This window comes from Oncorhynchus kisutch, linkage group LG6 (genome assembly GCF_002021735.2).
Source record: "Oncorhynchus kisutch isolate 150728-3 linkage group LG6, Okis_V2, whole genome shotgun sequence".
NCBI classification, from domain to species: Eukaryota; Metazoa; Chordata; class Actinopteri; order Salmoniformes; family Salmonidae; genus Oncorhynchus; species Oncorhynchus kisutch.
The window spans coordinates 4,519,327-4,537,202 of NC_034179.2; the positions used below are offsets into that span (position 1 = coordinate 4,519,327).

Here is a 17,876-nt window from a genome sequence, read left to right on the forward strand (position 1 = left end):
CGCCCACACTGATCAGATCGACTCCTTGCCCCCCCCCCCCCCCCGTTTCCTCCTCGTAAGTGAGTTTATTTATCAAATACAGAGCTGGCTCAGAGACAGGGGTTTCCTTCCTTTGTCTTCAGCCTCACAGCATAATGCTGTTCCCTCTAAATAATGTCTTCTCAACATAATGCTGTTCCCTCTAAATAATGTCTTCTCAACATAATGCTGTTCCCTCTAAATAATGCTGTTCCCTCTAAATAATGCTGTTCCCTCTAAATAATGTCTTCTCAACATAACTAACGCTGTTCCCTCTAAATAATGCTGTTCCCTCTAAATAATGCTGTTCCCTCTAAATAATGTCTTCTCAACATAATGCTGTTCCCTCTAAATAATGCTGTTCCCTCTAAATAATGCTGTTCCCTCTAAATAATGATGTTCCCTCTAAATAATGTCTTCTCAACATAATGCTGTTCCCTCTAAATAATGTCTTCTCAACATAATGCTGTTCCCTCTAAATAATGTCTTCTCAACATAATGCTGTTCCCTCTAAATAATGCTGTTCCCTCTAAATAATGCTGTTCCCTCTAAATAATGCTGTTCCCTCTAAATAATGTCTTCTCAACATAATGCTGTTCCCTCTAAATAATGCTGTTCCCTCTAAATAATGTCTTCTCAACATAATGCTGTTCCCTCTAAATAACGCTGTTCCCTCTAAATAATGCTGTTCCCTCTAAATAACGCTGTTCCCTCTAAATAATGTCTTCTCAACATAATGCTGTTCCCTCTAAATAATGTCTTCTCAACATAATGCTGTTCCCTCTAAATAATGCTGTTCCCTCTACATAATGCTGTTCCCTCTAAATAACGCTGTTCCCTCTAAATAATGCTGTTCCCTCTAAATAATGCTGTTCCCTCTAAATAATGATGTTCCCTCTAAATAATGATGTTCCCTCTAAATAATGCTGTTCCCTCTAAATAATGCTGTTCCCTCTAAATAATGCTGTTCCCTCTAAATAATGATGTTCCCTCTAAATAATGCTGTTCCCTCTAAATAATGCTGTTCCCTCTAAATAATGCTGTTCCCTCTAAATAACGCTGTTCCCTCTAAATAACGCTGTTCCCTCTAAATAATGCTGTTCCCTCTAAATAATGCTGTTCCCTCTAAATAACGCTGTTCCCTCTAAATAATGCTGTTCCCTCTAAATAATGCTGTTCCCTCTAAATAATGCTGTTCCCTCTAAATAATGCTGTTCCCTCTAAATAATGCTGTTCCCTCTAAATAATGTCTTATCACTGAAACTGTCTAAGTCCCAAATGGAAACCTATTCCACAAATAGTGCACTGCTTTATGGCTCTGATTAAAGGGACTATGTAAGGAGTAGGGTGCCATTTGGGATGCAGCCACTGCCAAAGCCACCCGCTAGGCTGCTACATGTCCTTGATCCTACTGTTCTGAGCCAGAGAAACATGGTTCCTTTCACTAGTCTGTCTTTCATCAGTGGGCTTTTCCTTTCACAGCTCAGTGAAAATAGCTCTGAGTCAATCTTACAGAAGTGAAATAATGCCACTTGCTTTTTGAGGTAAATGATCAGGCCACGCTGGTGTTTTTTGTAACTTATGTAAGCTCATAACAATTATAATCCTACTCTCTACATCATTAATAAACAGACGATTATCTGTGCACTACCCAGCGGCCCAATGTGTCTGTGTGTGTGAGGCAGGGATTCCTGGGGGGAGAGAGAAAGGCCCTAACCCCAGGAGGAAGCTGTAGAGAATGCACAGAAGTGCTGATGGGGCACTTTACTGCTCTGTACACAGCAGCAGCTCCCCCTCCACTGGCTGGGTCTGGGGCGCAACGCTATCAGTAGGAACCGGGCTGCTTCCCCTTCCTGTTCTCAGACCTGCCCCAGCACAGCTCCCTGTCTTTGGTCCCTGCCCCCAGCCTCTGCCCTCTGCTCCAAATCATTCTCCCAGACCCTGCGGGGCCCCTGTTCCAGCCCCCAAGCCCAGACTCAGGCTTCCCCAGCCCATGCCTGTCCCAGCCTGCCTCTGTCCCAGCCTGCCCATGTCCCAGCCTGCTTCTGTCCCTCCCTGTCCCAGCCTGCTCCTGTCCCAGCCTGCCTTTGTCCCAGCCTGCCTTTGTCCCAGCCCGCCCCTGTCCCAGCCCCTGCCCCATCCGGCCTCTGTCCCAGCCCGCCCCTGTCCCAGCCCCTGCCCGAGTGCTTTCTCCTGCCCCAGCCCGCCCCTGTCCCATCCTGCCTCTGTCCCAGCCTGCCCCTGTCCCATCCTGCCTCTGTCCCAGCCCGCCCGACTGTCTTCCCCTTTCCCCAGAGCCTGGGCCCTTAATCTCTATTGACCTCTAGCTCTGTCCTGTCATCAACATAAATCTTTCTGGTTTCATCCAAGGTGGGATGATAATGGGCTAGCTCTAAGGCTGGCTAGCTCTAAGGCTGGCTAGCTCTAAGGCTGGCTAGCTCTAAGGCTCTAGAAGGCTCTAAGGATCTTACATTTACATGTTAGTCATTTAGCTCTTATCCAGAGTCAGTGAGTCATTTAGCAGACGCTCTTATCCAGAGTCAGTGAGTCATTTAGCAGACGCTCTTATCCAGAGTCAGTGAGTCATTTAGCAGACGCTCTTATCCAGAGTCAGAGAGTCATTTAGCAGACACTCTTATCCAGAGTCAGTCATTTAGCAGACGCTCTTATCCAGTCAGAGAGTCATTTAGCAGACGCTCTTATCCAGTCAGAGAGTCATTTAGCAGACGCTCTTATCCAGAGTCAGTCATCTAGCAGACGCTCTTATCCAGAGTCAGTCATTTAGCAGACGCTCTTATCCAGTCAGAGAGTCATTTAGCAGACGCTCTTATCCAGTCAGAGAGTCATTTAGCAGACGCTCTTATCCAGTCAGAGAGTCATTTAGCAGACGCTCTTATCCAGAGTCAGTCATCTAGCAGACGCTCTTATCCAGAGTCAGTCATTTAGCAGACGCTCTTATCCAGTCAGAGAGTCATTTAGCAGACGCTCTTATCCAGTCAGAGAGTCATTTAGCAGACGCTCTTATTCAGTCAGAGAGTCATTTAGCAGACGCTCTTATCCAGAGTCAGTCATTTAGCAGACGCTCTTATCCAGTCAGAGAGTCATTTAGCAGACGCCCTTATCCAGTCAGAGAGTCATTTAGCAGACGCTCTTATCCAGAGTCAGTCATTTAGCAGACGCTCTTATCCAGAGTCAGTCATTTAGCAGACGCTCTTATCCAGAGTCAGTCATTTAGCAGACGTTCTTATCCAGAGTCAGTCATTTAGCAGACGCTATTATCCAGTCAGAGAGTCATTTAGCAGACGCTCTTATCCAGTCAGAGAGTCATTTAGCAGACGCTCTTATCCAGTCAGAGAGTCATTTAGCAGACGCTCTTATCCAGTCAGAGAGTCATTTAGCAGACGCTCTTATCCAGAGTCAGGGAGTCATTTAGCAGACGTTCTTATCCAGAGTCAGGGAGTCATTTAGCAGACGCTCTTATCCAGAGTCAGTCATTTAGCAGACGCTCTTATCCAGTCAGAGAGTCATTTAGCAGACGCTCTTATCCAGTCAGAGAGTCATTTAGCAGACGCTCTTATCCAGTCAGAGAGTCATTTAGCAGACGCTCTTATCCAGTCAGAGAGTCATTTAGCAGACGCTCTTATCCAGTCAGAGAGTCATTTAGCAGACGCTCTTATCCAGAGTCAGTCATTTAGCAGACGCTCTTATCCAGAGTCAGTCATTTAGCAGACACTCTTATCCAGAGTCAATGAGTCTGTGTATTCATCATAAGATAGCTAGGTGGGACAACCACATATCACAGCAAGTGCATTTTACTGTTAGTTCACAGGAGCTGTTCAGCTCTTCTCTGTCCTGGAACAACCTTCACCCTGAAGCTAGGTCAGAGTTCCTGCCCATTTTCCCCAAAACATCTTAAATCCTCAAGAGTATTTTAAATAACACTCTATATAGGGTTTGGGTTTGATCATAGCCTGAATGTAGGGAGGGGCAAGAGACCAGAGGTGGCAGAACAGAGTGCTCAGTGTTGGGGTGTAGGGTTTGATCATACCCTGAATGTAGGGAGGGGCAAGAGACCAGAGGTGGAAGAACAGAGTGCTCAGTGTTGGGGTGTAGGGTTTGATCATCGCCTGAAGGTAGGGAGGGGCAGTTCCTCTTTCTGTTCTGTAGGTAAACACCATGGTCTTGTAGTGGATGGGTTGGGGTGTAGGGTTTGACCAGAGCCTGAAGGTAGGGAGGGGCATTTCCTCTTGCTGTTCTGTAGGTAAACACCATGGTCTTGTAGAGGATGTGAGTTTTGACTGGAAGCCAGTGGAGTGCGGAGGAGGAGTGGGGTGATGTGGGAAGGTCAAACACCAGACGGGCTGCAGCGTTCTGGATAAGTTGCAGGGGTTTCATGGCACAAGCGGGGAGCCCAGCCAACAGCGAGTTGCAGTAGTCCAGATGGGAGATGATAAGTGCCTGGATTAGGACCTGTGCCACTTCCTGTGTGAGCTAGGGTTGTATTCTACAGATGTTGTAGAGCATGAACCTGCAAGAGTGAGTCACTGCTTTGATGTTTGCAGAGAACGACAGGGTGACGTCCAGCGTCACACTAAGGTTCTTTGCACTCTGGGAGGGCGACACTGTGGAGTTGTCAACCATCATGGAGACGTCTTTGAGCGGGCAGGCCTTCCCCGGGAGGAAGAGCAGATCCCTCTTGTCGAGGTTGAGCTTGAGGTGGTGGGCCGACATCCAAGCTGAGATATCTGTCAGGCACGCAGAGATGCATGTTGCCACCTGGGTGTCAGAAAGGGGGAAGGAGAAAAGTAGCCATCCGCATAGTCATGACGGAGGCGATTAACTTGGTGTATAGAGAGAAGAGGAGAGGGCCTAGAACCAAGCCCTGGGGGACACCAGTCATAAGAGTGTGTGGTGCAGACACAGATCCTCGCCACAACACCTGGTAGGAGTGGCCTGCCAGGTAGGAAGCGATCAAAGCGTGCAGAGCCAGAGGCACCCAGCCCTGAGAGATTGGACAGGAAGATCTGACGGTTCACAGTGTTGAAGGCTTCGGATAGATCTAGGAGGATGAGAACAGAGGAGAGAGAGTGAGATTTGGCAGAGTGGAGAGACTCTGTGACAGAAAAGCAGTATCGGTTGGGTGACACATCTTGAAGCCTGACTTGTTAGGGTCAAGAAGATCCTTCTGAGAGCGATAACGAGAGAGTTGGTCAGAGACACCACGCTCAAGTGTTTTGGAAAGAAAAGGGATAAAGGTCTGTAGTTTTTGACGTCAGAGACGTTGAGTGTTGGTTTCTCGAGGAGGGGAGTGACTCGGGCCATTTAGAAGTTAGAGGGGACACAGCCAGTGGTCAGGGATGAGGAAAGTGAGGAATGGGTCTGGAGAAGGGAGGAGGGGATGGAGTCGGCAGGAAGGTTGTCGGGCGGCCGGACCTCACTAGTCGCAGGATTTCATCTAGAGAGAGAGAGGTCAATCCGTAGGGTAGTTCTGTGTGAGTGGGACCAGTGGACTCAATAGGCTGAGTGGGACCAGTGGACTCAATAGGCTGAGTGGGACCAGTGGACTCAATAGGCTGAGTGGGACCAGTGGACTCAATAGGCTGAGTGGGACCAGTGGACTCAATAGGCTGAGTGGGACCAGTGGACTCAATAGGCTGAGTGGGACCAATGGACTCAATAGGCTGAGTGGGACCAGTGGACTCAATAGGCTGAGTGGGACCAGTGGACTCAATAGGCTGAGTGAATGAGTGGGACCAGTGGATTCAATAGGCTGAGTGAATGAGTGGGACCAGTGGATTCAATAGGCTGAGTGAATGAGTGGGACCAGTGGACTCAATAGGCTGAGTGAATGAGTGGGACCAGTGAACTCAATAGGCTGAGTGAATGAGTGGGACCAGTGGACTCAATAGGCTGAGTGAATGAGGAACCGATGTTGTCAACCTTCTTTTTAAAGTGGTTGACAAAGTCATCCTCCGAGAGGGAGGATGTGGAGGATTAAGGAGGGAGGAGAAGGTGGAAAATAGTTTCCTAGGGTGAGAGGCAGAAGCTTGAAATTTAGAGTGCTAGAAAGTGGCCTTAGCAGTGGATAGCGAGGAAGAGAAGGTAGAGAGGAGGGAGTGGAAGGATGATAGGTCCTCAGGAAGTTTTTCTAAATTTTCGCTGAGCTGCCCGCAGCCCTGTTCTGTAAGCTCGCAATTAGTCACTCAGCCATGGAGCAGGAGGAGAGGGCCGAGCTGGCCAGGAGGAAAGGGGACAGTGCGAGTCTTGGGATACGGAAAGGGAGGGTTGAAGAGGCAGAATGAGGAGACAGGTGGGAGAAGGATTTAGCAGAAGGGAGAGATGATAGGATAGGAGAGAGTAGTGGGAGAGACTGAGTGAAGATTGTGACGGCGCATGACCATCTGGGTAAGGCTAAGTGGTTAGGGTTGGAGGAAAGGGAGACGGAAAAGGAAACAAAGTATGATCGAAGACCTGAGGGGGTTTGCAGTAAGATTAGTAGGTGAACAGCCTCTAGTAAGATGTGAGTTGGAGGGTACTGGGAAAGGCTGAGGTCAAAAGAGGAAAGGAGGGGAAAAAGAGAGTTGGAAAGAAATTAATCGAAGGCAGACGTGGGGAAGTTGAAGTCGCCAAGTACCAAGAGTGGTGTGCCATCCTCAGGAAATTAGCTTATGAAGGTGTCAATCTCATTGCTGGTGGGCAATAGATGACAACAATGTTAAGCTTGAGTGGACAAGTGACATTGACAGAATGGAATTAAAATGAGGAGATGGACAGGTGAGAGCAGGAGAGAAGAGAACATCTCCACTGAGTAGCCCTGTACCACCACCGTGACCACCACAAGCTCTCGGACTATGAGAGAAAACAGATGAAAAGAGAGCAGCTGGAGTCGCAGTGTTCTCTGGGTAATCCATGCCTCTGTCAGGGCCAAACAGTGAAGGGACTGAAGGGCAGCCTAGGCTGAGATGAGCTCAGTGTTCTCTGGGTAATCCATGCCTCTGTCAGGGCCAAACAGTGAAGGGACTGAAGGGCAGCCTAGGCTGAGATGAGCTCAGTGTTCTCTGGGTAATCCATGCCTCTGTCAGGGCCAAACAGTGAAGAGACTGAAGGGCAGCCTAGGCTGAGATGAGCTCAGTGTTCTCTGGGTAATCCATGCCTCTGTCAGGGCCAAACAGTCAAGGGACTGAAGGGCAGCCTAGGCTGAGATGAGCTCAGTGTTCTCTGGGGTGATCCATGCCTCTGTCAGGGCCAAACAGTCAAGGGACTGAAGGGCAGCCTAGGCTGAAATGAGCTCAGTGTTCTTGACAGCAGATCGGCAGTTCCAAACGCTGCCAGAGACACAGAATTCAACATGGGGTTGTGCACACAGGGTACATTACATTCGAAGAGTTGCAGCCAAAGGGGTGGAGAGCTTCTGTAAAGCCTACAGGGAGAGGAGAGAACAGGTACAGAAAACACACACATAGTTGCCAAAGATACAACAGAGCAAAATGAGACCATCTGTAAATAACTAGGTAAGATACTGACAGAGAGAGTAAATAACTAGGTAAGATACTGACAGAGAGAGTAAATAACTAGGTAACAAACTGACAGAGTGTAAATAACTAGGTGAGATACTGACAGAGAGAGTAAATAACTAGGTAACAAACTGACAGAGTGTAAATAACTAGGTGAGATACTGACAGAGAGTGTAAATAACTAGGTAAGATACTGACAGAGAGTGTAAATAACTAGGTGAGATACTGACAGAGAGTGTAAATAACTAGGTGAGATACTGACAGAGAGTGTAAATAACTAGGTGAGATACTGACAGAGAGTGTAAATAACTAGGTAAGAAACTGACAGAGAGTTTAAATAACTAGGTAAGATACTGACAGAGAGTTTAAATAACTAGGTAAGATACTGACAGAGTTTAAATAACTAGGTAAGATACTGACAGAGAGTGTAAATAACTAGGTAAGATACTGACAGAGAGAGTAAATAACTAGGAAAGATACTGACAGAGAGTGTAAATAACTAGGTAAGATACTGACAGAGAGTGTAAATAACTAGGTAAGATACTGACAGAGTGTAAATAACTAGGTAAGATACTGACAGAGAGTGTAAATAACTAGGTAAGATACTGACAGAGAGAGTAAATAACTAGGTAAGATACTGACAGAGTGTAAATAACTAGGTAAGATACTGACAGAGAGTTTAAATAACTAGGTAAGATACTGACAGAGTGTAAATAACTAGGTAAGATAATGACAGAGAGTGTAAATAACTAGGTAAGATACTGACAGAGAGAGTAAATAACTAGGTAAGATACTGACAGAGTGTAAATAACTAGGTAAGATACTGACAGAGAGAGTAAATAACTAGGTAAGATACTGACAGAGAGTTTAAATAACTAGGTAAGATACTGACAGAGTGTAAATAACTAGGTAAGATAATGACAGAGAGTGTAAATAACTAGGTAAGATACTGACAGAGAGAGTAAATAACTAGGTAAGATACTGACAGAGTGTAAATAACTAGGTAAGATACTGACAGAGAGAGTAAATAACTAGGTAAGATACTGACAGAGTGTAAATAACTAGGTAAGATACTGACAGAGAGTGTAAATAACTAGGTAAGATACTGACACAGAGAGTAAATAACTAGGTAAGATACTGACACAGAGAGTAAATAACTAGGTAAGATGCCAACGAGAGAGAGAGTGGAGCCTCTCTGGATAAACTCTGCAGAACCGTCTTAGTTTTGCGACGCACCCGCCGCGGAGAATACAGGGGTGACTGAAATACTAACATTGCTAATTACCTAGCAGAGGTGAAGAGCACCTCTCCCTGTACTAATTTCTGATTACCCTAGGAGAGATGAATCCACTCCCCTCTCCAATACAGCCACTGATTACCAAAACAAGTCACAAATTGCCCCGCCCCCTTGAGCCTGATTGATGTGTCAACAACTATCTGCAAAATGATGAGTAATCAGCAGTAATCACCACTGGGAAGACAGACAGCAGTTCATACACCAAGTAGACCACTGGGAAGACAGACAGCAGTTCATACACCAAGTAGACCACTGGGAAGACAGGAAGTAGTTCATACACCAAGTAGACCACTGGGAAGAGAGGCAGTAGTTCATACACCAAGTAGACCACTGGGAAGACAGGCAGTAGTTCATACACCAAGTAGACCACTGGGAAGACAGACAGCAGTTCATACACCAAGTAGACCACTGGGAAGACAGGAAGTAGTTCATACACCAAGTAGACCACTGGGAAGACAGGCAGTAGTTCATACACCAAGTAGACCACTGGGAAGACAGTCAGTAGTTCATACACCAAGTAGACCACTGGGAAGACAGGCAGTAGTTCATACACCAAGTAGACCACTGGGAAGACAGACAGCAGTTCATATACCAAGTAGACCACTGGGAAGACAGTCAGCAGTTCATACACCAAGTAGACCACTGGGAAGACAGGCAGCACTTAAAATGTTGATGGCCCTAGCAAGCAAAAAGACAGTACTAGACCACAACAGATAAAGACAGTACCAGACCACAACAGATAAAGACAGTACTAGACCGCAACAGATAAAGACAACAGATGATACGTCTCACTCCTGGAGATATCAGGAGTCCTCTAGCTATAGAATGAAGGAAATGGGTGAGAGTTGATTCACTAATTATATCAGAGAATGGAATGGAAAAGGATGCTATTTGGGAAACACTCTATGTGCAACGGTCTGGTCAGGCTCCAGGCTCAGTAGCACTCTGTCAGCACAACAATGTTAATCTTCTAACAGGAAACAAGAAACACCCAAATTAACATTCTGTCCACTGTCAAGTGTTATCAGAGTTCAGATGTAAGCTGATGTGACAGTTTACTGTCAACTTGTTTTTATGCACTCCTGTCTAATGGACCTCTGTGTAACTCAGTCTAATGGAACGCTGTGTAACTGTGGAACTCAGTGTAATGGAACGCTGTGTAACTGTGGAACTCAGTGTAATGGAACGCTGTGTAACTGTGGAACTCAGTGTAATGGAACGCTGTGTAACTGTGTAACTCAGTCTAATGGAACGCTGTGTAACTGTGGAACTCAGTGTAATGGAACGCTGTGTAACTGTGGAACTCAGTCTAATGGAACGCTGTGTAACTGTGGAACTCAGTGTAATGGAACCCTGTGTAACTGTGGAACTCAGTCTGATGGAACGCTGTGTAACTGTGTAACTCAGTGTAATGGACCTCTGTGTAACTCAGTCTAATGGAACGCTGTGTAACTGTGGAACTCAGTGTAATGGAACGCTGTGTAACTGTGTAACTCAGTCTAATGGAACGCTGTGTAACTGTGGAACTCAGTGTAATGGACCTCTGTGTAACTCAGTCTAATGGAACGCTGTGTAACTGTGGAACTCAGTGTAATGGAACGCTGTGTAACTGTGGAACTCAGTCTAATGGAACGCTGTGTAACTGTGTAACTCAGTGTAATGGAACGCTGTGTAACTGTGTAACTCAGTCTAATGGAACGCTGTGTAACTGTGGAACTCAGTGTAATGGACCTCTGTGTAACTCAGTCTAATGGAACGCTGTGTAACTGTGGAACTCAGTGTAATGGAACGCTGTGTAACTGGAACTCAGTGTAATGGAACGCTGTGTAACTGTGTAACTCAGTGTAATGGACCTCTGTGTAACTCAGTCTAATGGAACGCTGTGTAACTGTGGAACTCAGTGTAATGGAACGCTGTGTAACTGTGTAACTCAGTGTAATGGAACGCTGTGTAACTGTGTAACTCAGTGTAATGGACCTCTGTGTAACTCAGTCTAATGGAACGCTGTGTAACTCAGTCTAATGGAACGCTGTGTAACTGTGTAACTCAGTCTAATGGAACGCTGTGTAACTCAGTGTAATGGAACTCTGTGTAACTCAGTGTAATGGAACTCTGTGTAACTCAGTGTAATGGAACTCTGTGTAACTCAGTGTAATGGAACTCTGTGTAACTCAGTGTAATGGAACTCTGTGTAACTCAGTGTAATGGAACTCTGTGTAACTCAGTATAATGGAACTCTGTGTAACTCAGTGTAATGGAACTCTGTGTAACTCAGTGTAATGGAACTCTGTGTAACTCAGTGTAATGGAACTCTGTGTAACTCAGTGTAATGGAACTCTGTGTAACTCAGTGTAATGGAACTCTGTGTAACTCAGTGTAATGGAACTCTGTGTAACTCAGTGTAATGGAACTCTGTGTAACTCAGTGTAATGTAGGCCTACTGTTACCAAAGGAAGTTTGAAATGATACAATGACTATGATGTTACAGTTCAGACTGTTAGCTCTAAGGGTATTTTCATCCAAATCGGGTGAAACGTTTAGCAATGTTTGTTCATGGTCGTCGTCGTCCCCCACCATTACAATAACAGGGGAGGTTAGCATTTTTTTGCCTCTGTAACTTTCTCACTCATCATTGTTCACGTTTATTTCAGGATTATCCGTGATCATGGTAGTATCCACATTAATTAGAAACATATTCTTATTTAGAATAAAAGTGACTCCTAAAATAACAATACATTATTAACCATTCATTTCTATTGGGCACAAAATTGTCTGAAACACAACCAAAACAAACACCAAATGAATCCACAACAAGTTTGTAGAGTCACACGCTTGATGAGGTCATTGTGTGTTATGAATATGGGACCAAATACTAAACTTTTCACTACTTTAATACACATACGCGAATTTGTCCCGGTACTTTTGGTCCCCTAAAATGGTGTTCACCCGATATGGATGATAATACCCTCAAATGAAAGCTGCACTTTAACCTCACAGTCATTGTATCATTTCAAATCCAAAGTGCTGGGAGTACAGAAGCCAACACAACAAACAATGTGTCACTGTCTCAATCCTGTTGAAGCTCACTGTATATATTAAATTGATAAAGTCTCGATGTCGCTTGAAATATGCCAATGATCTGTCTGTGTGATCTTCCGTGTCTGTCTATTTGTCTGTCCGTCTCTGTGTGTCTCGTCCTCGCCCGTCCCACAGAGAACCACCGTCTGACCCTTGACCTGCAGAAGGTAGAGCAGCTGGAGAGTAAGATCAACACAGAGCTGACCAGCCTGAAGGACAGGATAGAGACCATGACTCAGGAGCTGGAGACGTACAGCAACCTGGACAATCTAAAGGCTGCTGGAGAGGACAAGAAGAAGGTACTGTCTGTCTGTCTGTCTGTCTGTCTGTCTGTCCCGTCCCGTCCCGTCCTTTCTTTCTTTCAGAGGTACAGACCTATGTTTGGAAAGTACACCTGACCTCAGCTATGGGCCTACAGAGTGTCAGTAGCAGAGCTGATGTAGGATCAGTTGCCTCCTCTAAGATAATATGGATGAGGAGACCTGATCCTAGATCAGCACTGCCACTCTGCTTAATGAATACGGGCTCTGAAGTGTCACTCAGTGTGGGATTAGTGTGTGGTCCAGGCTTTGACGGGATGCCCTCTAACCCCTCCCTCTGTGGAGGAGGGTCCATGAGTTTTTTTTACAAGTTAAAGTTCACTGCAGCCCATTAAACATGTTTTTTTGTTTTTTAACATTTGAATGATTATGTTCACAGGTAATCAGCTCAAATGAATACTCGCTCTCCATTTGGCAAATATGACCATAATTTTATCCTGATTCCGGTTTACAAGCAAAAATTAAAGCAGGAAGCACCAGTGACTCGCTCTATACGGAAGTGGTCAGATGACGCGGATGCTACGCTACAGGACTGTTTCGCTAGCAGACTGGATTCATACAATGGCATTGAGGAGTATACCACCTCAGCCACCTGCTTCATCATAAAGAGCATCTACAATGTTGTCCCCACATTGACCATACGTACGTACATATCCCGACCAGAAGCCATGGATTACAGGCAACATCCACACCAAGCTAAAGGCTAGAGCTGCCGCTTTCAAGGAGCGGGACTGTAATCCGGACACTTATAAGAAATCCCACTACACCTTCAGATGAACCATCAAACAGGCAAAGCGTCAATACAGGACTAAGATTGAATCCTACTACACCGGATTCTGACGCTCATCAGATGTTGCAGGGCTTGAAAACTATTACGGACTACAGCCGTGAGCTCCCCAGTGACGTGAGCCTACCAGACGAGCTAAATGCCTTTTATGTTTGCTTCAAGGCAAGCAACACTGAAGCATGCATGAGAGCACCGGCTGTTCCCGGACGACTGTGTGATCACGCTCTCGGTAGCCAATGTGACTAAGACTTTTAAACAGGTCAACATTCACAAAGCCCCGGGGCCAGACGGATTACCAGGACGTGTGCTCAAAGCATGCGCGGACTGGCAAGTGTCTAAACTGACATTTTCAACCTGTCCCTGACCAAGTTTGTAGTACCTACAGACCACCATAGTCCCTGTGCCCAAGAAAGCAAAGGTAACCTGCCTAAATGATTACCACCCCGTAGCACTCATGTCAGTAGCCATGAAGTGCTTTGAAATGCTGGTCAAGGCTCACATCAACACCATCATCCCGGAAACCCTAGACCCACTCCAATTCACATACCACCCCAACAGATCCACAGATGAAGCAATCACACTCCACACTGCCCTTTCCCACCTGGACAAAAGGAACATCTATGTGAGAATGCTGTTCATTGACTACAGCTCAGCATTCAACACCATAGTGCCCATAAAGCTCATCACTAAGCTAATGACCCTGGGACTAAACACCTCCCTCTGCAACTGGATCCTGGACTTCCTGACGGTCCGCCCCCAGGTGGTAAGGGTAGGTAACAACACCGACAACGATCACCGACAACAATGAGACAGCCTATAGGGAGGAGGTTCCTTGGTGTCCACATCGCCAACGATCTATCATGATCCAAACATACCAAGACAGTCGTGAAGAGGGCACGACAAAGACTATTCCCCCTCAGGAGAATGAAAAGATTTGGCATGGGTCCTCAGATCCTCAGAAAAGTTCTACAGCTGCACCATCGAGAGCATCCTGACCAGCTGCATCACCGCCTGGTATGGGAACTGCTCGGCATCTGACCGCAAGACGCTAACAGAGGGCAGTGTTTACGGCCCAGTATATCGCTTGGGGCCAAGCTTCCTGACATCCAGGACCTGTATACTAGGCCCCAAAAATGGTCAAATACTCCAGTCACCCAATTCATAGACTGTTCTACCCTCTGTAGCGGGTGGCCTTAATCAAAATGGCCACCCGGTCTATTTACATTGACCCCCCCCCCCTTTGTTTTTACACTGCTGCTACTCTCTGTTTATTATCTATACATAGTCACTTTATGTACGAAATAACTTGACTAACCTTCCCATGTTGACGCTGTACTTTTTCTTTGACTATTTTTTAAACTTTAGTTTATTTAGTAAATATTTTCTTTAAACTCTTTATTAAAACTGCATTGTTGGGACAAGGGCTTGTAAAGTAAGCATTTCACCGTAAGGTCTACTTCACCTGTTTGTATTTAGCATTTCACCGTAAGGTCTACTTCACCTGTTTGTATTTGGATCATGTGACAAATTAAAATTAGATTTGATTGTGTTACATAGTTAATCGTGAAAGCATTTTAAGATAACAGTAAGACAACAGTCCTCTTTCAATGACTTAGTATCCGCAGGAATCAGGATGTAATATTTATTGAAAGACCCTCATCTGTGGCAGATGTCTCATGGTCCCTGTAAGATCACGTGGCTAATGTAAACAGCGATGGTGTTATCGTTGAGGGAGTTTACCAATGGGAACAACTTGGTAGAGCTACAAGGAAACGTAAAAGCATCCTCCTCTACATGCATCACAAAGCGACTCTCCTTTAAACAGGAAACACATTCTCTGAGAGATTTGACACCAGGAAGTCATGTTTCTTCCACTGACTCAGTCTGAGAAACACAAGTTTTAGTTTCAACCAATGAAGAAAGGGGTGTAACCAATGGTTGGTTGACCCACTTCATCTGCTTAAACATCCTTAAGATATTTTTTCAGTAAATCCTTGTTTTATTACCCCACCAGAGCTGTGTATCTGGAATATACGGCTATTCACTATCTGAGCTGATGATTTGCTGTGGTAGCTCTACTAACACCATAATGAGTGTTGGATGAATGAATGAATGAATGGTAGTTCATCTAAGTTGTTGTCTATTGTCCTATAGAGGCTGCAGGAGGACAGAGTATCCCTGGCCCAGAGGAGAGACGGCTTTCACAAGGTCATGCAGAAGATGAATGAGGTGTATGAAGCTCTGAAAACACAGCTACAGGACAATGAGACACATGCTCAGGTACAGAGGGCATATTGACTACAGACTAGTATGGAGATTAGCCTGGTGTCTGATCTGTTCATGCTATTAGCCACCATGGTAGTTGCCAGGCTAGGCTAACTTGATGTGGCCTGTCTATTGACTTTCACCAACACTCATGATGTCATAATAACTTTGGAGCTTGAAGATTCTTTGAGCGTTTCTTGCCTGTATTTTCCTCTCAACCAACCACTGTTTTCTGTTGGTTTTCAGCTGACCAATCTGGAGAGGAAGTGGCAACATCACGAGCAGAACAACTTCGTCATGAAAGAGTGTATCCTTGTGGTTTGATTGGACACAATCAAGTTCCATTACAGGACTGAATCAGTAGGTTGTTGTCTGTCACAGGCAGAATGGATCTGCGGAATCTATACATTACAGGACTGACAATGGTAGACGTAATATCCCCAATGGGGGACATGTTGTATAAACCAAAGTTTCCTTGACTCCTACATCTCCAGTCATCGCCTCTAAGGGTATGGAGAGCGACTACCGTCCGGTGGTGAAGACTGTCTCCAGGCAGCTGGCAGAGTACAACAAGATCCTCATAGACACCCTGCAGGGAACCAAGATCTAGGAACTGACTCGGGGACAAGGACAGCAACATCTTCCTCTCTCTGGAGGCAGTCTCCATGTCCCACTTCCTGCATCAACCCCTCTGTCATACACTACCGTTTAAAAGTTTGGGGTCACTTAGAAATGTCCTTATTTTTTAAAGGAATGCCTTCTTTTTATTGTCCATTAAAAATATCATCAAATTGATCAGAAATTCAGTGTAGACATTGTTAATGTTGTAAATGACTATTGTAGCTGGAAACGGCTGATTTTTTATGGAATATCTACATAGGCGTACAGAGGCCCATTATCAGCAACCATCACTCCTGTGTTCCAATGGCACGTTGTGTTAGCCAATCCAAGTTTATCATTTTAAAAGGCTAATTGATCATTAGAAAACCCGTTTGCAATTTTGTTAGCCCAGCTGAAAACTGTTCTGATTAAAGAAGCAATAAAACTGGCCTTTAGACTGTTATTTTGCCCATCTTAATCTTTTCTTTTTATTGGCCAGTCTGAGATATGGCTTTCTCTTTGCAACTCTGCCTAGAAGGCCAGCTTCAGATTCTTGGCAATTTCTCACATGGAATAGCCTTCATTTCTCAGAACAAGAATAGACTGATGAGTTTCAGAAGAAAGTTCTTTGTTTCTGGCCATTTTGAGCCTGTAATCAAACCCACAAATGCTGATGCTCCAGATACTCAACTAGTCTAAAGAAGGACAGTTTTATTGCTTCTTTAATCAGGACAACAGTTTTCAGCTGTGCTAACATAACTGCAGAAGGGTTTTCTAATGATCAATTAGTATTTTAAAATTATAAACTTGGATTAGGTAACACAACATGCCATTGGAACACAGGAGTGATGGTTGCTGATAATGGACCTCTGTACTCCTATGTAGATAATTCATAAAAGATCTGCTGTTCCCAGCTACAATAGTCATTTACAACATTAACAATGTCTACAGTGTATTTCGGATCAATTTGATGATATTTTAATGGACAAATGTGCTTTTCTTTCAAAAACAAGGACATTTCTTATTGACCCCAAATGATTGTGTGCGTATGGGTTGACAGATATATATATATATATATATACTATACTATATACTCAACCAAATATGATATACGTATGTGTTTGAGCAGGGATATACTGGACTCAAACCGCATATGAGACCCAATTGTATAATGATAACAAAGTGTCTTGAATCATCCTTCTATGTAGTTACATTTGACATATTTCAAACGTTGTACCATTTCTCTGTAGTTCCATTACTGTCAATACAACATGTTCTGTAGCGTCGTTTTGCTTTCTTTCTTGATAAAACGGTTTGACCAACGACGTTGTCACGTTTCTACATTTATGGATGTCTGTACTTAGAATTAGTCTCTAACAGTACTTAACATGTCCCTAACAATACTTAACAGGTCTCTAACAGTACTTAACATGTCCCTAACAGTACTTAACATGTCCCTAACAGTAGTTAACATGTCCCTAACAGTACTTAACATGTCTCTAACAGTACTTACCATGTCCCTAACATGTCCCTAACAGTACTTAACATGTCCCTAACAGTACTTAACAGTACTTAACATGTCCCTAACAGTACCTAACATGTCCCTAACAGTACTTAACATGTCCCTAACAGTACTTAACATGTCCCTAACAGTACTTAACAGTACATAACAGTACTTAACAGTACTTAACATGTCCCTAACAGTGCTTAACATGTCCCTAACAGTGCTTAACATGTCCCTAACAGTACTTAACATGTCCCTAACAGTACTTAACATGTCCCTAACAGTAGTTAACATGTCCCTAACAGTACTTAACATGTCCCTAACAGTACTTACCATGTCCCTAACAGTACCTAACATGTCCCTAACAGTACTTAACATGTCCCTAACAGTACTTAACATGTCCCTAACAGTACTTAACATGTCCCTAACAGTGCTTAACATGTCCCTAACAGTGCTTAACATGTCCCTAACAGTACTTAACAGTACTTAACAT

At 44.6% G+C, this 17,876-nt stretch overlaps 1 protein-coding gene across 1 annotated transcript in view; it reads left to right on the forward strand.

The window, feature by feature from the left end:
* ift74 (intraflagellar transport 74) overlaps positions 1–17,202 on the forward strand; it is a 51,387-nt gene extending 34,185 nt beyond the window's left edge. Inside the window, exons 17-20 of the mRNA XM_031826028.1 lie at positions 12,043–12,206; positions 15,169–15,294; positions 15,526–15,586; positions 15,774–17,202. Of these exons, the coding sequence (XP_031681888.1) occupies positions 12,043–12,206; positions 15,169–15,294; positions 15,526–15,586; positions 15,774–15,889 (467 nt within the window). The 3' untranslated portion in view covers positions 15,890–17,202. The remainder of the gene's footprint in view (positions 1–12,042; positions 12,207–15,168; positions 15,295–15,525; positions 15,587–15,773) is intronic.
* The last annotated feature ends 674 nt before the right edge of the window (positions 17,203–17,876 follow it).